We start from the raw sequence: 22,953 nt of genomic DNA on the forward strand, positions 1-22,953 counted from the left end.
GTTAAGCATTGCTATTTGAGGCTGTGTATTTTGAGTATTTAATCAACAAAGTAGAATAATACTAAGGCTTATTATGTCTACCTGTATGGTAAATCACAGTCATTTAATATTTAAAGATCGTATTTTACTAGTAATTATAATTATTGAGTTTTGTAACATGGGAGAACATGTTTGACTATAATTTCTCATTTCATCTTTGTAAAATGCCTGGAAGTTATGCTAGGATTAGTAGTAATCATCTTGGTTTTATTAATGAAGAAACTGAATCAGAGAGAACACAGACTGGTGATTTGCTCAAAACAGGGCCTAGACAGTGTCTTCTGAATGATGGCTTAGTGTTCTTCTCTGTAGTTCATACTGTTTTCACAAAACAAATTGCTTAGTCTTTGGGGAGGAAGGTTTGATTTGAGGGTGATTTAAAGGACTTTAGTCTAAGTATCTACTCTGTTAATGATACAAAGCTGTATCCCTCATTCTATCCCAGAAGCTTTCTTATAGGCCTTTAACAAGGTTATTTAGAAAACCAGTAGAGTAGTGTCTTCAGTATTGGTGATTCCTTTTGTGTCTAGAGATAACTCCCAGGATAACCTTGCCTGGGTTACTCTGAAGAAAATCACTCTAGAACATACTTACCTCTCTCTGGTAACACAGCTATACATTTTAGTCTCATACTAGTAAATTCATTTAAAAAATCATTTTTTTCTTCATTATGACTGTACATTCTTACAGAGGAAAATCCGGAGAATTGAAGAATTAAGAAAATAATTCTACTCAGATAACCACTCTGAACATCTTTGTATTGCCTTTTAGATAAACACAACAAATGAAAAATTCCACTATCATTAACAATTCTTAGGAAACACCCCCATTTTATCATCTTCATAATAGGCTACCAAGTGGTTTTATCAAAATTAACCAGCAGCTAATAATAGAGCATTGTTAAATCAGTTTTTTTTTCCCTCATTAGGAATAGTTTGCAAACACATATCTTATAGCTCTAGTCCTTTCCTAAGAATTTAACCTTAGAAGAGCTATTACTAGGTCAAATAATTTTCAAAAAGGGTTGTCCAGTTGACATTCTCACTAGTTTTATTTAGAAGTGCCCATTTCAGTATAGTGAAATGGTGTGGTGTGGTGAACCTTTGCCAACTTAGTGAGATATTTTCTCTTATTCCTGTCTAAGTAAATGGGAATGGGCTTTTCAGATTCTCACTGGTCATTTATTTATATAGGCTCCATGCCCAGTATAGGACCCTGAGATCAAGACTTATATGCTTTATCAACTGAGCCAGGCAGGAGCCCCTCTCATTGGTCATTATGGTTGCCGGTTTTTGACTCACATTTCATGTCCTGACCTGTTTCATTTTCTTCTCTGCCCAACAGTCAAAGTAATCCTGTCTGACAAAGTCAGGTCATGTTACTCTGTTTAGAATCCTCTAGTACCTTTCTTTCCTACTCAGAGTAAAAGCCAGAAGCCTGCAAGGTGCCATGTGACCCATCCCTCTCTTACTTCTCTCATCTTGTCTCCTCATCCCTGCCTTGCTCACATTGTCCCCGCCACACTGGCATTCATTTCTCTGCTTAGAACACACCAAGCATGTTCCTGCTTCAGGATCTTTGCACTTGCTATTAACTCCGGAGAAAAAGCCTTCTTAGACAACACAAGCCTAGGTCTTCTTCAGGTGGCATCTCAGTCTAGCCTGCTCTGTCCATTCCATGTGGAATTGTTACTATTCCACATACTTTTTTTTTTTTTTAAGATTTTTTTATTTCTTTATTTGAGAGAGAGACAGTGAGAGAGAGCATGAGAGGTGAGAAGGCCAGAGGGAGAAGCAGACTCCCCATGGAGCTGGGAGCCTGATGCGGGACTCGACCCTGGGACATCCGGGACCGTGACCTGAGCCAAAGGCAGTTGCTTAACCAACTGAGCCACCCAGGCGCCCTATTCCACATACTTTTTTATCCCCTTTACCTGTTTTATTTTTCCCTTAGCACTAATTAAATATGCTGCATATTTTACTTATTTATGTTGTTTGTGTGTCTCTCTTCCTTCTAGAATGTGAATTTTATGTAAGCAGGGATTTTTGTTTAGTTTTGTTCACTGTCTCTAGGACCTGTAGTAGTGCTTGGCATAGATGGATACTCCATGAATTTGTTAAATGAATGCCCTTTTACATCTGAATGAGATACTGTTTTTAAGAATTTGTGTTTATATTATCATATGGAAGAATTTTCCTCTGAAATTTCCTTGAGAAAAACCTTCCTGGGAAAATAGGGACAATTTTCTTATTTTAAACAGTTGCATGAAAACTACTTTATTCCACATTTTCTCATTCTTCATTAAATATGAAGAAATTGAGCCTTACTAGGAACTGAGGATTTCAGTAATGCTTCAGCTTTTTGTGGTTGTTGTGTGTGACTGTGCTGTGGAACTCGTTGATGAATACAGGTTCTTCTGCCCCATTCTCTGGCAGAGAGCCAGGGCCTCCCCTCAGGTTTCCATGTTATGATGGAGCACTCACCATTTTTTCTTTTGTAAAGCGGGATGGGGCTCTCTGACTTATTTATTGGATAACAGTCCTAAAAGAAGGAATAAGGAAATCAATTCTGAGGCTGAGTTGCTTCACATTTATTTACAGGACTGCATAATTAAGCCCTTGCTATTCTTTTGTCCTTACATCAAAGCTCAGGATGAAATGGCCCTCAGTGGCAAATGGTTTCCATTTTGCTTTGTTCAGATTTATTCTTTTTTGTTTTCATTGTTTAAATGAGTAAACATCTGCGGGGAGAGCAGGCAGTACAGAATTTTTGCCAATGACTAGTTAAATGATTTTTGGCACTTCTTTGGGCCTTCCTTAATTTACTGATGTGTTAGATGAGAGTACTGGGCCAGATTATGTTTCCTTCTGGTTCTTCCATTCTGTGAACAGTTGCATCTGGGGTTAATGTTTTGTGTCCTTCAGGATGCCCATATTTTCATTAGTTATAAGTTGAACCTCTGCTGAAGGCCAGGTGTGATGCCAGGCTTTTCAGATATGCAAGGTAGTTAGTAGGTAGTTAGGCAAGGTAGTTCCACTCATGGAATTGACGGTGTGAGGAGAAGCCAGGTAAGTATTTTACATCAGGTTATGATAAAGGTCAGGAATTTACTACAGAAGTGTATAACAGGTAGGTAGCCTGCGGAATATTAAAATAATGAAAATAAAATAGATCCATATATGCTACAAAGAGGTATCCGTATCAGATAATTTCTGTTGTTTTCATAACCCTAGGTCTTGAAATGTGGTAACCATAGCAGGAATGAACATTCTTTAGACTGTGTGAGAGAGAATGTGCGTATGTAGGTGTGCATGTATGCACTAAATTTTGGTTGAAGCTTTAAGATAGCTAACAGAAATGCATTCTTTGATTTTTACTCTCATCATTTTGTTTTTTGATAGTTTTGTCTGTGAGTTGGATGTGTTTCCTCTGAATAGTTCTTAAGAAAACCTTTTCTATTGATCAGTTTTAAGAATTACTCAGTTTAAAAAATACTTTATTCCATTTTATATTTAGTATTTAAATATCTTATATTTACTACATATTAAAAATAATTTATAAAAATTAAAATATTTATATTTAAATATTCAGCTTTAAAAATTACCTTATTGCTATCTTTAGTCTTTTTTATAGAAATCAACTTTCATGTCAGTAATATTGATTGATAAAATGTAAATTTTTTTAATAAGGCATTGGAAAATAGCCATTGTCATTTATGGGCTTATGGTTGATTCATTGGTAGTTCAGTGCCCATGTGAAGTAGCAGAGGTGGCAAAGGTGATGCGGGGGGAACCAAATAAGAGTAAACGTTAAGAAAAGTGCTTTTATATAACTGTATTAGTTAGGACAGGCTAAATATGATAGAAAGCTCTCAAAAGATATAATGACTCACACAATAAAAACATTAAGTCTTGCTCATTTAACGCCACTTAGCAGGTAAAGAGGCTGCACAGTTATTAGGGACCCAGGCAGAGAGAGAGAGAGAAAGAGAGAAAGAAAGCAAGCACAAGAAAGGGTAATGACAGGCAGAGGGAGAAGCAGGCTCCCTGCTGAGCAAGGAGCCTGATGCAGAACTTGATGCCAGGACCCTGGGATCATGACCTGAGCCGAAGGCAGAGGCTTATCCCACTGAGCCATCCAGGTGCCCCTTAACATCCACTTTCATTCATGGTTATGCTGTCACAGGGTCATACCTAACTTTGAAGGAGGCAGGTATATGTAGCGTGGCTGTGGGTCCCAGAGGAGGAGGAGAACTCTTTACTTTAAAGAGTAGGTACCTGCCTCTGCCCTAGAATTGTTAGCCTGTCCACTATAGACAGACTCTAAATAAATGTCTGCTTGGTTCTGACATTTGGCTAACATTGGGTGTACTTAGCGTATTTGGGATATGGCTCAAGGTCCTCGTTCTACTAAAGCAGTGTTGATCTGTGTCATCACAGAAGTTGGGTTGGAAAGAAACCACAGTTGCAGTGCCTGTGAGCCAAGGCACTGTAGTAGATGCCTTGCATATATGATTTCGTTTCTTTTTCACAGTGACCTGAGAGGAAAAGTATTCATACCATGTTTTTCTGGATGAAAAAATGAGTTTTGGTGACTTTCTTTAGTTTCCGTAATTCATGGAACTGATATTCGAATTCTTTAAGTTGAACAGCTAGCAGTGATAAATGTATATGATTTTATCTTTTTTGTGGTTGTCTTTTTCAGTTTGACTTTGAAGGATCACTTTCCCCCGTCATTGCACCCAAAAAAGCAAGGCCTTCTGAGACAGGATCTGATGATGTAAGCATTATTATATCTTGCTACTACAAGTTCATTTTTGGGTACTCTTGTTGATTTGTGTATCTTTTTTTTTTTTTTTTTAAAGATTTTATTTATTTATTTGACAGACAGAGATCACAAGTAGGCAGAGAGGCAGGCAGAGAGAGAGAGGAGGAAGCAGGCTCCCCGCTGAGCAGAGAGCCCGATGTGGGGCTCGATCCCAGGACCCTGGGATCATGACCTGAGCCGAAGGCAGAGGCTTTAACCCACTGAGCCACCCAGGCGCCCCTGATTTGTGTATCTTTTAATACCTTTTGCTTTAATACTGTATAGCAGTTATTTTGAAGATTGGATATGTTATGTTTTCTGTGGTTATTCATACACTTTTATCTTTAATGATCATTTAAAATTACTGAACATAGGTAATACTGCATGATTTGAATTTGATTTGTTGATGTTTTCCTGCTAATTCTCTGAGTTAGGTTCTCAATCATATTAGATTCCATGGTTATATTCTTTTTTTTTTTTTTTTAAAGATTTTATTTGTTCATTTGACAGACAGAGATCACAGGTAGACAGAGAGGCAGGCAGAGAGAGAGAGAGAGAGAGAGAGAGAGAGAAGCAGGCTCCCTGCTGAGCAGAGAGCCGGATGCGGGACTCGATCCCAGGACCCTGAGATCATGACCTGAGCCGAAGGCAGCGGCTTAACCCACTGAGCCACCCAGGCGCCCCCCATGGTTATATTCTTAAGTGATTAAAAAAATTTTTTTTTAAATTGAGGTATAGTTTACGTAAATGAAATGCTCAGATCTGAAGTTTACAGTTTGATCAGCTTTGACAAATGAATACTCAAGTAACCCATACCCCTCTCAAACACAAAACATTTCTATTATTCTGTAAAGTTTCCATGTGCCATTTTTTTAAAAGATTTTATTTATTTATTTGACAGAGAGATCACAAGTAGGCAGAGAGGCAGGCAGAGGGAGAGGGGGAAGCAGGCTTCCGGCTGAGCAGAGAGCCAGATGATGGGCTTGATCCCAGCGCTGAGATCATGACCTGAGCTGAAGGAAGAGGCTTAACCCAGTGAGCCACCCAGGCGCCCCCTCCAAGTGCCATTTTTAATCATTCTCTTTCTCTATTTTTGAAGCAACCACTAATTTGAATTGTGTCACTATAAGTTAATCTTGCCTGTTCTAGAACTTGATAGAAATCAAATGTGGTACATAATCTTTGGTATAAGGTTTCTTTGATTCAGCATGATATTTTTGAGGTTCATCCCAGGCATTGCAGATATCAGCACTTTGTGTCTTTTATCGTTGAGTAGTATGAATATACCATAGTTTGTTTATACATTCTGCTGATGGATACCTAGGCTATTTCCATTATTTGCCCATTATGAATAAGGCCACCATCAGTATTCAGTGACAACTATCTGTGGACGTATATTTTCATTTCTTCTGGATAGATACCTAGTAGTGAAATTGATGGGTCCCAAACTCATTATACTAAATTACACTCTAATGAGTGATATATGAGAGTTCCTCTTGTTCTTCATCTTGGCCAACATTTGCTGTTGTCAATCTTTTTCATTTTAACCATTTGAATGTGTATAAAGTAATTTCTCTGAGGTTTTAATATGCCTTTTTCTTAGGACTAATGCTGTTAAACACTTCTTTAAGTGCTTATTAGCCACTTACATATCTTTTTGTCAAGTTTGTGCTCAAACCTTTTACAATATTTTTTAAAATTTATTTATTTTCAGAAAAACAGTATTCATTATTTTTTCACCACACCCAGTGCTCCATGCAAGCTGTGCCCTCTATAATACCCACCACCTGGTACCCCAACCTCCCACCCCCCCCGCCACTTCAAACCCCTCAGATTGTTTTTCAGAGTCCATAGTCTCTCATGGTTCACCTCCCCTTCCAATTTACCCAAATTCCCTTCTCCTCTCTAACGCCCCTTGTCCTCCATGCTATTTGTTATGCTCCACAAATAAGTGAAACCATATGATAATTGACTCTCTCTGCTTGACTTATTTCACTCAGCATAATCTCTTCCAGTCCCGTCCATGTTGCTACAAAAGTTGGGTATTCATCCTTTCTGATGGAGGCATAATACTCTATAGTGTATATGGACCACATCTTCCTAATCCATTCATCCGTTGAAGGGCATCTTGGTTCTTTCCATAGTTTGGCGACCGTGGCCATTGCTGCTATAAACATTGGGGTACAGATGGCCCTTCTTTTCACGACATCTGTGTCTTTGGGGTAAATACGCAGGAGTACAATTGCAGGGTCATAGGGAAGCTCTATTTTTAATTTCTTGAGGAATCTCCACACTGTTCTCCAAAGAGGCTGCACCAACCTGCATCTTTTACAATTTTTAACTGGATTTTTAGAAATATTTATTGAGCTGTAGAAGTTCTTTTTAGGGGCGCCTGGGTGGCTCAGTGGGTTAAGCCGCTGCCTTCGGCTCAGGTCATGATCTCAGGGTCCTGGGATCGAGTCCCGCATCGGGCTCTCTGCTCAGCAGGGAGCCTGCTTCCCTCTCTCTCTCTCTCTCTGCCTGCCTCTCCATCTACTTGTGATTTCTCTCTGTCAAATAAATAAATAAAAAAAAAAGTTCTTTTTATATTCTGAATAAGAGTTCTTTGTTTTGTATGTCTTAGTATATGGCTTAATAGTGTTTTTTAATGTGATTTTTTATTTTATTTAATTAATTATTTGACAGACAGAAAGAGAGAGAGACAATGAGAGAGGGAACACAAGCAGGGGGAGCGGGAAGAGGGAGAATGAGGCTTTCCGTCGAGCAGGGAGCCCGGTGTGGGGCTTGATCGCAGGACCCAGGGATCATGACCTGAGCCAAAAGCAGACGTTTAATGACTGAGCCACTAAAGCTCAGTCAGATTTTTAAAATTTTAGTTAACAATTTTTTACTTTTATGGCTTATTCTTTCTGTATCTGGTCTAAGAGTGTTTAAGTTAGAATAACACACTGTATTAAACCTTACAAAAGCATCAGTAAATTCCAAGACCTGAAAATAGGATAAACCATATTCTCAACACAATACAATAAATCAAAGTAGAAACCAAAACAGACTCAGTACTTGGAAAATGGAGTACAATCAGTGTGAATGTAAAATTCAGTTGATTATTAGGTTGTAATTCCTAGCCCCAGCATCTTATAAATAAATATACAAACTGAATACAAGTAGACTTCACTCTTTATCGAAACAGATCAGTGTAGTGGTCACTAAACTTGCCTATCTACACTGCCTACCTTTTATTCTTTACTTTTGTCCTCATAGGAAATCACCTAAGATAATCTTAATTTCTTCCTCAATCTCTATAAATAGTGGAATTCTTCTCTCAGTCTCTTTCCTAATACGGCACAACTTAAACTTTTCAAATGGCTTTTGAAGTGATTTGTCTTAATGTCTGTTGCTGGCATCTGGAAATTGCTTAGCTATTTTGATGTAGGTTTTAATTTTTTTCAACTTATCGTAAAAATAGAACTTGTATAGTTTTAATGATGACATTATAAGGAGGTATTATTTAAAAAATTAATATCTTCTTTATTTTCTCAGGACTGGGAGTATTTACTGAATTCAGACTACCACCAGAATGTTGAGTCTCATCTTTTGAATAGATCTTTATGTTTAAGTCCTTTGGAAGTTTCACAGATGAAGGATGAAGATTTTTCACAGAATCTCATTCTGGATTCTTCTACACTTCTGTTTACTCATATACCTGCAATTTTTTTTGTTCTTCATCTTGTCTATGAGGAGCTTAAGTTGAATACTCTAATGGGAGAAGGAATTCGTTCACTTGTTGGCCTTCTTGTTCAGTTGGCAAGGTAAGTGTTACTTGTAGATCAGAAACTCTCAAGAGGTCCTGAGATGACTTGATCTCAGCCATGAATATCATAAGGAACCTTATAAATAAATTTTTGAAATCTACTTTTTCAGAAAATCCAGAGCATTTTCTATAAACCACAGAAGTGTTTTAAGGTACTGCCTGTATAAAGCCTTGTGGGCTGTTAATGGGGTTCTTAGTCTTTGTCCTAAGATTAGTGGGAAGTCACAAAACTGTATTAAATAATGGAGGTGACCTGTTCAGCTCTTCATTTTGACGAGATGACTTGGCACACTGGTGGGCGTTCTGTAACACCTGCTGTTTTGTAGTAATACCGAAATTCAAATAGGAGGTATGGTTAACATAATTGTAGTTTACGTAGATGAATTATAGATATTATGACCTCTATTTTAATGATGATGAAACTTGTCTAAGGTTGTTCCTAAGAACATGAATATTATTTGCTAGTTGAGAGTTCTTTAGCTGTGTTTTTGTTATCTCAGTCTGTGGTTGTCCCTGTCTTTGAGGCTCTTGCAGTGTATCCATAATAAGATTGTGTTTGGCTCTGAATTCTGAAGGTCACCTTTAGGTGCTGTTTCAGCCTTTGTGACCCTTGGTAATAAAGAAAATTGAATTTGAATTGAAATGTCAACCTCTGAGTTAAGATTATAGCACATTTTCTAATTTCTAGATCTTCCTTGAAACTTTGAAATTCTTTTCTGAAATGTAGCAGTTTTAATTGATGGTCAGTTTCTCTTATGATGAATCATTACTATCATGAAAATTCTTTTGTAATGAAATGACTTCCAAACTCTAATCATGGCTTTCTGAAATAAGTAACATTTTTATAATGTTTACATTTTAAAGCTATTTTACATATATTTATTATTTAATCTTCAAAACTTCTGCATGAGTGAAGGAGAATTTGCCTTCTTCCTGGAAGAAAATACTGATGTTCATAGAGATAACTTGCTGAAGACAACAAAACTAACAAATAATAGAGGAGAAACTAGTTTTACCCCCATAAAAGTTACCTAGTAAAAAGTTCGAGTTGCATTTGTTATACTGGGCACTTCAAGGTCCAGAAATAGAGTAAAAGGTTTGTAGATTTGGTTATCTTCTTTGTCATAAGTTTTTTAAATTAAGAAGTTGAACTGATGAATCCTTTCTTTGGGGGAAAATACTCTAGTATCTTTCTTGGGATTTCTTTTTTATATGCTTTTATTGTTTTAGGGATTTAAAATTGGAGCCTTATGTAGATCATTACTATAGAGATTACCCAACACTTGTCAGAACTACTGGACAAGTGTGCACAATTGATCAAGGTAAGTGTTTTTATCATTAAAGATTTTCTAAATGGTGAGTGATGTTTGCTTGTATTTTTATCGGTGAATAGCACTATATTTCCTACCATTAGTCTCTCTCTTTTTTTTAATTAATTTATTTATTTTCAGAAAAATAGTATTCATTATTTTTTCACCACACCCAGTGCTCCATGCAGTCCGTCTCTAAGTCAGAGGTGATATCTTTCCATCAGGTAGATTTCAGTTTATAGTGTTTGATCTCTGACTTACCTAGATAGTAAGAGATAGCATTAACTTCTTCATTGTGTGGGAAAAATTCTACCCATCCCCATGTGCTAAGGATGCTTTTGCCTTAGACTTGTCTAATCAGTAGCCAACAACCATCTGTTATTTCATACTGAAAGTTCAGTTCCTTAGTTGCATAAGCCACATTTCAAACTTTCAGGAACCATATAGGGTAGTGGCTGCCATATTGGATAGTACAGGTTATAGAACATTTCCATCACCACTCTACTGCCCTAGACCTTGAACTATAGGTACTCACGATCGGAACCCAATTGTTAAGAGTGGAATCCTAGGTTTCTCTTGTTTTCTCACCGTTAGGATTAGGGTACGAAATTTTAGTTAAATTCTTTATGCCTTGAGTACAAAAATTTGTTAAATTTCCATCCAGAATGGGATAGTAGTCATTTGGTTTACATATTATAATATAGTAAAATATTTTCTGTGGCAGAAAACATGAAGTATTTTGGAGAAAAATGTTATTCTGTTTCCAAATAGCACATACTGCCCATTTTCCCTTTAGAATAAAATGGTATTGTGGGGTGCCTAGGTGGCTCACTTGGTTGAGTATCAGATTCTTGATCTCGGCTCCGGTCCTCATCTCACACTCAAGAGTTGAAGCCCCATGTTGGGCTCTGTACTAGTCATGGAACCTACTTTTAAAAAAAAGGAATAAAATGGTATTATCTTAATGTATTCTTATTCTTACATTCTTTATAAATGTTTGCTCTAATTCTAAAGGTCAAACAGGATTTATGCATCATCCATCATTTTTTACTTCTGAGCCACCAAGTATTTATCAGTGGGTGAGTTCTTGTCTGAAGGGTGAAGGAATGCCTCCCTATCCTTACCTTCCTGGAATCTGTGAAAGAAGCAGACTTGTAGTCTTGGTATGTATTGCCTACCTTGTTTATTTTTTTCTTTTTCTTTTTCTTTCTTTATTTAATTAATTTATTTTTTAAAGATTTTGTTTATTTATTTGACAGAGAGAGAGAGAGATCACAAGTAGGCAGAGAGAGAGGAGGAAGCAGACTCCCTGCTAAGCAGAAAGCCTGATGCAGGGCTCGATCCCAGGACTCTGAGATCATGACCTGAACCGAAGCAGAGGCTTTAACCCACTGAGCCACCCAGGCGCCCCTATTTTTTTCTTTTTAAACTTAATTTTAAAAACTATACAAAAAATGAACTTTTTTCGTTTTGTGTACATTCTGTGAATTTCAGCAAATGTATAGTTTCATGTAGTACCACCATAATTAGGCCATAGAACAGTTTCATCACCCCCAAAACTTCGCAGAAGCTTTCGCGATTCATCCAAGTTGTTGTCTGGTCAGCAGTTTGTTGCATTTAATTGCTGAGTGCTAGTCCTTTGTGGGATATTTCACAGTGGTTACCCATTTACCCGTTGAAGATATTTCGGTTGGTCCCAGTTTTTGGCAGTTATGACTACAGCTCCTATAAACATTCATGCCTAGGTTTTTGTGTGAATGTAAATTTTCATTTCTTAAGGGTAGATATCCAGAGATAGGATTGATGGTTAAAAAAGTAAGTATTTTTCGTTTTCCATTGGATAGTCTTTCCTGCATTGTTGAAGATTAGTTGACCATAGAGTTGAGTGTATATTTCTGAGTTCTCTATTCTGTTCCACTGATCTGTGTGTTTGTTTTTATGCTAGCACCATACTGTCTTGATGATTACAGCTTTGTAATGAGCAAGAAGTCTGGAATTGTGATGCCACCAGCTTTGCTTTTCTTTTTCAACATTCCTCTGGCTATTCAGGGTCTTCTCTGATTCCACAAAAATTTTAGGTTTATGCCTTGAGTACAATGAAATGAGTTCCATTTCATTAAAAAAAGTTGATGGTATTTTGATAGGGGTTGCATTAAATGTGTAGATTGCTCTAGGTAGCATAGACATTTTAACAATATTTGTTCTTCTAGACCATGAGCATGGAATGTTTTTTCCATTTCTTTGTGTCTGCCTTCATTTCTTTCATGAGTTTTCTATAGTTTTCTGAGTACAGATCCTGTGTCTCTTTGGTTAGGTTTATTCCTATGTATCTTATGGTTTCAGGTGCAGTTGTAAATGGGATCAATTCTTTAATTTCTCTTTCTTCTGTATAGAAGTTGGTGTTGGTGTATAGAAATGCACCTGATTTCTGTACTTTGATTTTATATCCTGGGACATTGTTAAATTCCTGTATGAGTTTTTAGCAGTTTTGGGTTGAAGTCTTTTGGCTTTTCAACATAAAGTATTGTATCATCTGCAAAAAGTGGGAGTTTGACTTCTTTGCCGATTCAGATGCTTTTTATTTATTTTGGTTTTCTGATTGCTGAGGCTAGGACTTCTAGTACTATGTTGAACAGCAGTGGTGATAGTTGGACATCCAATTCTTTTTTTTAAAAAAAGATTTATTTATTTATTTGAGAGAGAGTGAGTGCAAGTAAGAGAGAGCATGAGAGGGTAGAAAGTCAAAAGGAGAAGCAGACTCCCTGTGGAGGTGGGAGTCTGAAGCAGGACTCCATCCTGGGACTCCAGGATCATGACCTGAGCTGAAGGCAGTTGCTTAGCCAACTGAGCCACCCAGGAGCCCTCCAATTCTTTTGATACCATTTGTTGAGAAGACTCTCCTTTCTCTATTGTTTTTGCACTTTTGTCAGAAATGAATTTGCCACAATATTGTGGATCTCTTTCTAGGCTTTCTATTGTAGTTCATTGATAGTATTGCTATCCACACTGTGTTGATTCCTTTTTTTTTTTTTTTGGATTCCTGTAGGTGTATAGTAAGTCTTAAAAATTGGTTAGTGTAGGGGCACCTGGGTGGCTCGGTGGGTTAAAACCTCTGCCTTCAGCTCGGGTCATGATCCCAGGGTCCTGGGATTGAGCCACACATTGGGCTCTCTGCTCGATAGGGAGCCTGCTTCCTCCTCTCTCTCTGGCTGCCTCTCTGCTTACTTGTGATCTCTGTCTGTCAAATAAATAAATAAATCTTAAAAAAAATTGGTTAGTGTACTTACTCCTTTTGTTACTCTTCTTTTTCAAAATTGTTTTAGCTATTTTAGTTCCTTTGCCTTTTCATTTAAATTTTATGTTCAGCATATTTATAGCTACAAAATATTCTGCTTGAATTTTTTCTCCAAAGAAACTTTATTACTTACTTTAAAAAAATTAGTTCACTTTAAATAGTTAATACATGTCCAAGGTCAAACCTTCAAATAGAACCAAAGGCTTTGGTAAAGGTGAGTCCCTTCTCCCAAGGGCAGCTGACCTACAGGTCCTTTGTGTAGCTTTCCAGAGGTGGGGCCTTCCTAGGCTTATAGGAGAACCCCATGCTTTTGTTTCCTCCACAGATACCACCTGAATGTAAATGTCTTTGTATCCCACATCTTTTCCTTATTCTGCATTCTGCTTTGCTTCATGTTGAGAGAAGCTTTAGAGTCCCGACCTGTGGCTCTGAAACAGACATGTAAAATGGTGATTGTGCTTTTTTAAAAAAATGGTGGTAAAATCGACATAACATGATCTTTATTATTTTAACTTTAAGTGTACAGTTAATTCAGTAGCATTAAATACATTCACAGAATATTAAGATCAGGTTAATCGCAGAACTTTCACATCCCTTGATGCTTTTGTCGAGACATTTAAGTGAAACCACCAAATACCTTGGTCCTTTCCACCTCTGCTGAATGGGGGTTAGACTTGGTATAGTCGCTAGCCACAAAGAGGAGCCAGAGAAATATGAATATACCAAGCTGGTCAACCTCCAACTTAAATTATGTTAGTCAACTTATAGATACTCAGATTATGGCCTTTTTTTTTTGGTTAAATAATGATGTCAGTTAGGTTCAGGATTATGTCATTTGCGATGCTTATATAGGATTTTTAAGATTCTCCAGCATTGTAGTAAAATTTTAATAGTATTGTGCTACTTTTTTCCAGAAAAAAAATAAAAGCTACTTGCAGGTACAACTCTTGGTGGTAGTAGCAAGTAGCAAACACTCAAAGGAGAACTTTGAAGGCCAAAGTGGAGAAGGGTGTGGGGTAGGGTTCACCTAACAGAAGCAATCCAGGTTTATGAATAGAGAAAGTTTGGTAAATCTGCATAATGGAATACTACTCAGCAATAAAAAGAAGCAAACCACTGCTGTATGCAGTAATGTGAATGAATCTCAGAGGCGTGCTAATTTAAAGAAGTAGGACATCGAAGATTACCTATTCTAAAATTCCATTTATGCAACATTGTAGAATAGGCAAAACTGCAGGGAAGGAAAACAGGTGAGTTGTTTCAGGTGCCGGGTATAGGAGGAGTGGATTGACTACAGAGGCTATAAGGGAAGTTTTTGGTGTGATGGAAGTGTTGTATATCGTGATTGTATTATTGGTTATATTATTGCATAATGTTTGTCAGTACTCAGAGCTGTATACCTAAGATGGATGGATTTTCCTGTACATAATTATATCTCATTCCTTTAACAAATAATTTTAATTTTCTCCTTTTGCAGAGTATTGCACTCTACATACTTGGTAATGAGAACTCTGTTTCTGAGGATTCCTCACAGTATTTATCCAGAATAGCTATAGGTAAGTCAGTGTAGTGATAGGCTTCCCAAAATGAATTTTTTTCCAAAACAAATTTTCATAAATGTTGATATCAGAGTTGAAATTAAAAAATGAAAAACTTCCTAAGTGTGTGTTTTAGAGGCCATGTCTTGCCTCATTTTTGAGGTGACCTCTTGTACTGTTGTAGCCTGCAGTCCACAGCTGATTTTCAGAGACCAGGAGTACTTCAGATTTAACAAGTTTTTTGTTTTCTCAATGAATGTAAAAAGGGTTAGGGTTAGAGTTAGTATTTCCAGTCTGCCAATGGACAGCTTATTTTGTTATTTTTTAGGAGTTGTTTGTGAATTTTTATTTCCTAATATCTTCTACATGTTCTTCTATCTAAATAAAATTTCATTTTGCTACCTTTTAGCCCCTCAAAAGTCACAAGCAGAACAAGAAGAAAACAGGTAACTTTTGTTCAGATTGTACTTGTATATTAAAAATAGAAAGCACTATTGTGTTTTACTGTTGAATAACTTCATGTTTCATTCCCTTACAGGTTTAATTTCAAGCATTCTACATCAGTTTCTAGTCTAGCTGAAAAATTAGTTGTCTGGATGACTAATGTAGGTAAGGTAGTACTTGTTACTTTCTACATGTCTTTGAGATGCTGGTGAGAGCCACCTGCTTTCCGCAGACACATCTTTGTTAGTAGGCCCTGTTTCCTCCCAGTGAGCTAGAACTGGGTGGCAGGACAGGGGCGCTCACTCTGTGCAAATGCCCTGCAGGACCAAGATTGTGGCCCATCAAGCCACAGTTCCTTTCCCTGACATTGTCACAACTTCCATCTCATAATCCTGCTATATCAGCTTTTTATCTCTTACTGGGTAGTTTGCCTCTTATTTGCTTATTTGCCTCTCACCTTAGAGCAGTCAAAGCTGTGACTCTGCAGACTGGCCTCAGAATGGAGGACTGTGGTTATTACACATTCAAACTTGAAGCTATTGTAGTGCTCACATATCAGAAGGGAGGATTTCTGGCAAAATCTAAAAGTAATTATACAGACATTTCAGGGTGCCTCTGAAGAATATAGGTTAGTGATTTAGGCTCCAAGATGAGGATACAGTTGGGAGGGAGGGAAAGGGAAGAAAGGAGTTCCCTATTCCCTTTTCCCAAAGCTGGTGCTCTTGGGCTTTAAATGGAGTAAAATACTAGACTTTTTTTTTTTTTAAAGATTTTATTTATTTATTTGACAGAGAGAGAGAGAGAGAGAGAGAGAGATCATAAGTAGGCAGAGTGAGAAGGGGAAGTAGGCTCCCTGCTGAACAGAGAGGCCGATGTGGGGGCGCCTGAGTGGCTCAGTGGGTTAAAGCCTCTGCCTTTGGCTCAGGTCATGACCCCAAAGTCCTGGGATTGAGCCCCACAACAGGCTCTCTGCTCAGCAGGGAGCCTGCTTCCTCCTCTCTCTCTGCCTGCCTCTCTGCCTACTTGTGATCTCTGTCTGTCAAATGAATAAATAAATAAATAAAATCTTTAAAAAAAAAAAGAGGCCAATGTGGGGCTTGATCCCAGGACCCTGAGATCATGACCCGAGCTGAAGGGAGAGGCTTAACGCACTGAGCCACCCAGCTGCCCCTAGAAATTTTTTTTGAAAATGAAGAACTAAGAAAAACTTTAAATTATGGATATGAAGATAGAACAAAATGGCAGTGTTCTAGAATAGTATGTTATAAAGTAATGAATATTATAGGTTGTCTAAATTCTTATTTAAAGAATATTTTAAATGACTTAGTTTTTGCTTTTATTTTGTATGCTTCCTTGGAAAATTATAATAATTGTCATATAAAATTATAGATAGGATACCTATGCTGAAAAGTATTAGATAAGCTAGTTATATTTGTATGCTGTATAATATTTAGTAAAAGTGTTATAAGGAACTATTTTTAGCTCAATAATTAACTTTCAATATTAATAATATATAATAGTATAAAATTTAGAAAATCATTATAAAAATAAATTTTATCTGAGGATCTTAAAAATTTTAAATATGAATGTATTGGGTATGTAGAAAATAATAGTAAGGTGAACATTGTTGTATACTGGTTACCTACCATTAGAAGTAGAACATTACTAGTGTACCAGAAGGCCCTGCAACTCTGCTCCACATGTAACCTTCCTCTCACCCACCTTCCTACTACCCATAATCACAGCCTTACCTGAATTTTGTATTAGCTCTTTTTTTTTTTGTAGTTTCATCATCCGTGTTGTATGTCTTTGAACATCATATAAATGGATATAGAGATAAATTATTTTTTTCACTTACTTCCTCCATGTTGACTTGTATAGCAGTAGGTCATTCATTTTCACTGCTACATAATGCATTGTTTGACTACAGCACTATTTATCCATTCTGTTGATGAGAGTAGCTGTTTCCTCCCTTCCCTCTTTTTGTCATAGTGAATAGTGTTGTTACTGAATGTTTTAATAGTTGTGTCCTGGTGCACTTGTGTACAAGTTTCTGTTACTTCTATTAGTGGACCATAGAGGTGGACCTATCTGTACCTGCCATGTGTTTTCCAAAGTGATCGTACCATCACCAGCTGTGGGTGGGAATTTATATTGCTCTATATAGTTGCGAACACTTTCTGTTGATTTACCTTAATATTGGTCAGTGAGTGTGAAATTATAATTGTAGTAATTTTAATTTGAGTTTTCTTGATCACTTTTCATATGTTTATTGCCCATTTGTGTTTCCTCTCTGGGAAATATTTCTGGGTTTCTGGTTGTTTCTCTCTTTCTTAAGGTTTTTCTTTCTTTTATTATTATTTTTTAAAGATTTTATCTATTTGACAGAGTGAGTTGAGGGAGCACAAGCAGAGGGAGGGGCAGAAGGAGAGGGAGAAGCAGACTCTTCACTGAGCAGGGAGCCTGATGCAGGACGATCCCAGGACCCTGGAATCATGACTTGAGCTGAAGGCAGACACTTAACTGGCTGAGGCACCCTGGTGCTGTTTTTAGTTCTTTTCATTCTTATACTAATGCTTGCTGTCTAGACACTAGTCTGGCAGTAAGATGAAAAAAATCGATCTGTCTTTTGTCAGAATAGATACTGATTAACTAGAGTCCGAGGATAATTGGGACAGTGGCAGGTTTAAATGAAACATTTTCTCCCTTCGTTTCATCACAAGGTTTCACTTTGAGAGACTTGGAAACTCTTCCCTTTGGAATTGCTCTTCCCATCAGAGATGCAATTTACCACTGTCGTGAGCAGCCTGCTTCAGACTGGCCAGAAGCTGTCTGTCTCCTGATCGGACGTCAGGATCTTTCCAAGCAGGCCTGTGAAGGAAACTTACCCAAAGGGAAATCTGTGAGTATCAACATAGAAAGTTCCAAGTTCAGATTTAGTCTCAAAATCAAAGTAGAAATACTCCTCAATTTTTTCTTAAGTGTTTTTACAAGTGGATATATCGGTTTGTCTTTTACATTGTATGCCATATGGGATTTACTATTGGGCAGATTTTCTTACTTGTGAAGTGAACATGGGAATAAGAGATTTTGTGAAGGTTTTGTCTTGCCTAGAACTTTCTTTCCTTTGAGTCAGGACAAGTACTGAGTCAGTAGATCCACTGCCATGACTATTTACTTGTACTGTACTGGTAATTAACTACTTTATAACTATTACATAGAAAAAGAGGGAGCACAAGTATCTTCAATTTGAATATGTTAACTATTTTCTCTTTTATACTTTTTTGATGTGTTGAATTTCTAGAATTTAATCTTTTAAATAGGTGTAAATATATCTTTAATCACATAAAATTGAAGTTGCAGGCAAGAGTTTTTTTTGGGAGCTGGGATGAGATACACTGAAGTTGTTTAGAAGATGTCTTAGGTTATTCCTCCTGATTTTCTGTCCTTCATCAGTCTTCCTCTGCTTTTATAAAGAATGGGTTCTGAGAAGCCTACAAGTAGAAAATGAAATACATCATTACTCTTCGATTATCTCTCTTTTAAAATCAGCCTCTTTTAAAACTTAAACATGGAATTTTGACTTTTTCTAGAACTCTGTTTAAGTTAAAAAAACATAATGGTAGCACTGCATTACTCTGAGGGTCATAGGATTCAAGGATGGTTTTCTCACTCTTGGTAATTCTTTAACTTTGGATTTTTTTTTTCCCCAAGAGTGAGCGGGGTGGATGGGGGCAGGGAGGGAGGGAGAGAATCCTGAGCAGGCTCCACCCAGCTTGAAGGCTGACATGGAGCTCTATCTTACAACCCTGAGATCATGACCTGAGTGGAAATCAAGAGTTGGACTCCCAACCGAGCCACCCAGGCAGCTTGTTTGTACTTTGTTTATATCCCCAAGAGAACAACACAAGCTTGCCTCATCTTATATTAGCTTTTGAACCAACACCTACTCATCAAAATGGTGTAACTATTTATAATCCACATTAGGTCTTAGGCTATTGATGCTTCTTCAGAGCTTCAGAGTCTGTATCAAAATTTTATTTCTAACATCAGAGTTGCCTACTCAACCTATGAGAGTAGCAGTTTCCATGGGATTCCATCTCCAGCAGGGTTGGCCCAGCACATCTCTCTCTTAATCTGCACTCATATAATAGCTCTTAGTTGAACTAGTGTTTGTCCTACTTTAAACAGAAAACCATTTTTTTTTTTTGCTAATAATATGATTATCCTTTCCTTTACCAAGATAAGTTTTAGCTTTAGACCTCATTTGTTACTATGAGTGAGAGCAGTTTAGTATCATTAGCATTAAAACCAAATGACATTGATAATCTTTGATCTATTTAGATATTGTTTTGAGTAATTCTATCTAAATTCAGTTTGTTCCATTATTCGAGGTTATATTTTATGTTATTTGAGGCTACCTTTTATGACTCATTGAAATTCAGTTTATCAGCTATTTGGATCTATACTTTATAGTTAACTCACCCAGTAGAATAGTTTTTTTTAAAGTTAGATATTCCATAGGACCTATAATGAATATTTATGAACTAAGTAAGGGATTAATTAGTCATATTTGCTATAATTTTTTTGACTTTTTTTTTTAAAGATTTTAATTTATTTATTTGACGCAGAGAGAGCACAAGCAGGCAGAGAGGGGGGAAGCAGGCTCCCTGCTGAGCAGAGAGCCTGATGTGGGGCTTGATCCCAGGACCCTGGGATCATGACCCGAGCCGAAGGCAGAGGCCTAACCCATTGAGCCACCCAGGCGCCCCTGCTATAATTTTTTATAGGTTAATGTTGCTTCCATGTTAAATGTTGCAAAAATTTAGCATTTTAACTGGGAATTAATCTTGTTAAAGGAGTGTAAAATTCTTGAGAGAAAATGAGAAGATTTTATACTGTGCTCATCAAGGTTGCAGTGTGATTGAATTTTTTGATGGGGAAGACTCATAGGAAAACACATGCTAAGCTTCTGAGGACAGAATGATAATTAAGAGATTAACCTTCTTCCATTTGTTTTGCTGTTGCCACTTTCTGATTAAGAAATTTTTAAGACATCCTTACTTAAAAAAAAAAGATGAAAATCAATAATGACCCATTTAAAGTACTAAAGTAAGGGCACCTGGGTGGCTCAGTGGGTTAAGCTGCTGCCTTCGGCTCGGGTCATGATCTCAGGACCCTGAGATGGAGTCCCGCATCGGGCTCTCTGCTCGGCGGGGAGCCTGCTTCTCTCTCTCTCATTCTGCCTGCCTCTCTGTCTGCTTGTGATCTCTCTCTGTCAAATAAATTAAAAAATAAATAAATAAAAATAAAAATCTTTAAAGTACTAAAGTAAGAAAATATTGTTCAACTTCCTCCAGCCCTTGGCTTATATCCTTCCAGGTTGTTTTCTTCTGCTTATATTAATCAAAGATAATATTTGTTTGTATGGGTTCTTTAGTAATAGTGAGTGGGTTTCATGTTCCACTGCAGTAATTCGTTTCCTTTTTAAGATATAGTTAGGATAACTATATCTTAAGATATAGTTTAGGATATAGTTAGATCTTTATCAGTTATTTAGAATGTTTCAATGGAATCAGCTTTTTTTTTTTTAAATTTTATTTATTTATTTGACAGAGAACACAAGTAGCAGAGAGGCAGGCAGAGAGAGAGAGAGAGAGAGAGAGAGGCAGGCTCTGCACTGAGCAGAGAGCCCGATGCGGGGCTCAATCCCAGGGTCCTGGGATCATGACCTGGGCCGAAGGCAGAGGCTTTAACCCGCTGAGCCACCCAGGCGCCCCCGGAATCAGCTTCTTGACTATTGTCCTAAATTTAATGTGTTTCCCTTGGCTCAAAAAAGAATTTTCCCAAGTGAGCAATATAATTGTACTTTTAAAAAAGACTTCTAGATAAGAGCCCTAATATACATGGGAACCCAAACCAGCCTTGCTTTGGAATGCATATTTTCTCTGTATGATAGAGAGATAGATGGTTATAAATGCCCCTACTTCCACAATTCCTGTTTGAATTTGCTTTAAGGGGCTACATGGAATGTGATTTAACATAGAAACAAGTAAGTGTGGTGTATTAGTTTCAAAATATAGCCCACTGAAGCCATTTTAACTCAAGTACATCACGTGTATATCCTTGTGTCAGTAAGTGCATGGTGTTTGGTTTTTAAATTATTATTACAACCAAGTCTGTTACTCAGGTGCTCTCATCAGATGTTCCTTCAGGAACAGAAACTGAGGAGGAAGATGATGGCATGAATGACATGAATCAGGAGGTTATGTCATTAATATGGAGTGAAGATTTAAGAGTGCAGGACGTGCGAAGGCTTCTTCAAAGTGCGCATCCCGTCCGTGTCAATGTAGTACAGTACCCAGAACTCAGTGACCACGAGTTCATTGAGGAAAAAGAGAACAGGTAAAAGAGGCATGTTGTTATCTGTTATCAGTGTTTAACACTGAAAACCCTAAAAAGATAGTTAAGAATTAAAAGTACCATGTGATTTAAGTTTTTATCCAACCTCGGTAAACCATACATTTTTTTCAAAATATTTTGGCATTTGGTAACCCAAGAGTATCTGATGACATAAGTGATCCTCCTTCTCCTAAAATACAGCTTTGTGCTACTTAGAAAAGGTGACTCAGACCATTTTGCTTAGCTACCATAAGAATTTACTAACAAAGCAAAACTCTGAACTCATTCTTCTGTATCTTGAGGAGGAAAAAAATGTGTGTGTGTGTGTGTTTAGTGTAGCTTAAGCTTATACCAGTATTTTTTACCTGATGTGACAGGTAATACTCTATAAATCTTCTCTACTGCCAATCTCTAACATATATTATATCCCTTGATAATAGTAATACTCAGTAGTAACTATCCTGTGACATTCCAGAGTCATTGCCTTGGGACAATTCAACTTGTATTTGAAAATTCTCTCCTGTCCTATTACCTGCCGTGTCTCTGTCACCTGTCACTTTTCACCATTATTCTCTGGTTCTCCTTGCATTGCTTATGGTGGTCCTGCTTTATGGAGAAGGATCATCTATTACCTAGCTGCAGGGTGCTGAAGATCTGAGTTCGTCTTAATCTGCCTCTCACTGTTTCCTCTCCATCTCTATTTACGTGTTAGTCACCCATAATTGAAGACTCTGAGGGACAGAGAAATTGTGTGAAAACATAGTTGTTATTGTGGACTCTGGATCTGATGGGTGTCTTTGCATGAATTACTTAACTTCTTGCTGCCTCCGTTGTCTCAACTTTAAGAATAGGCATAATTGTAGTATTCATACCTCATGGGGTTGCTCTGTGTGTAGAATGAGTTATGTCTATATCGTGCTTAGAACACTGCTCTGTATGTAATAAAGCTTAGTGCAGTTAGCCATGATTATTAACTGAGTTTATTGATATATGAAGCTAGGTTTTTTTTTTTTTTTTTTTAACCTTTATAATCAGTGACATCTCAGAAGGGATTACAGTGTTTTGTTTTCATTATTACAGTTTTCTGGTTTCTGCTGAAAAGTTCTGTGGGATATGGCCTTGAGTTTTTCAGATTCTAAATTAACATGGGGCACTATTCCTAAATAACCTTGAGACCAACAGATTTTTCTTACCAGAAAAACTAGAAAAGCAGCTGTATGTATGTACAAGTTAGGGAGAGAACATGCTTATGAATAGCTTTGAAGAGAAAAATGTTAGCCTCTGCTTGGGTATTTCTGTCCCTTAACA

At 37.2% G+C, this 22,953-nt stretch overlaps 1 protein-coding gene across 3 annotated transcripts in view; it reads left to right on the forward strand.

Annotated features, from left to right (window-relative positions):
• Window positions 1-22,953, forward strand: part of ANAPC1 (anaphase promoting complex subunit 1) — a 103,347-nt gene that overhangs the window by 28,572 nt on the left and 51,822 nt on the right. For all 3 annotated transcript variants that reach the window (XM_044261622.1, XM_044261621.1, XM_044261623.1), the window contains 9 exons: window positions 4,744-4,818; window positions 8,386-8,654; window positions 9,887-9,978; window positions 10,981-11,129; window positions 14,739-14,817; window positions 15,209-15,245; window positions 15,338-15,408; window positions 17,967-18,145; window positions 21,434-21,648. In XM_044261622.1, coding sequence (XP_044117557.1) covers window positions 4,744-4,818; window positions 8,386-8,654; window positions 9,887-9,978; window positions 10,981-11,129; window positions 14,739-14,817; window positions 15,209-15,245; window positions 15,338-15,408; window positions 17,967-18,145; window positions 21,434-21,648 — 1,166 coding nt within the window. The remainder of the gene's footprint in view (window positions 1-4,743; window positions 4,819-8,385; window positions 8,655-9,886; window positions 9,979-10,980; window positions 11,130-14,738; window positions 14,818-15,208; window positions 15,246-15,337; window positions 15,409-17,966; window positions 18,146-21,433; window positions 21,649-22,953) is intronic.

The sequence above is a fragment of the Neovison vison genome, chromosome 8, assembly GCF_020171115.1.
Source record: "Neovison vison isolate M4711 chromosome 8, ASM_NN_V1, whole genome shotgun sequence".
Classification (NCBI taxonomy): domain Eukaryota; kingdom Metazoa; phylum Chordata; class Mammalia; order Carnivora; family Mustelidae; genus Neogale; species Neogale vison.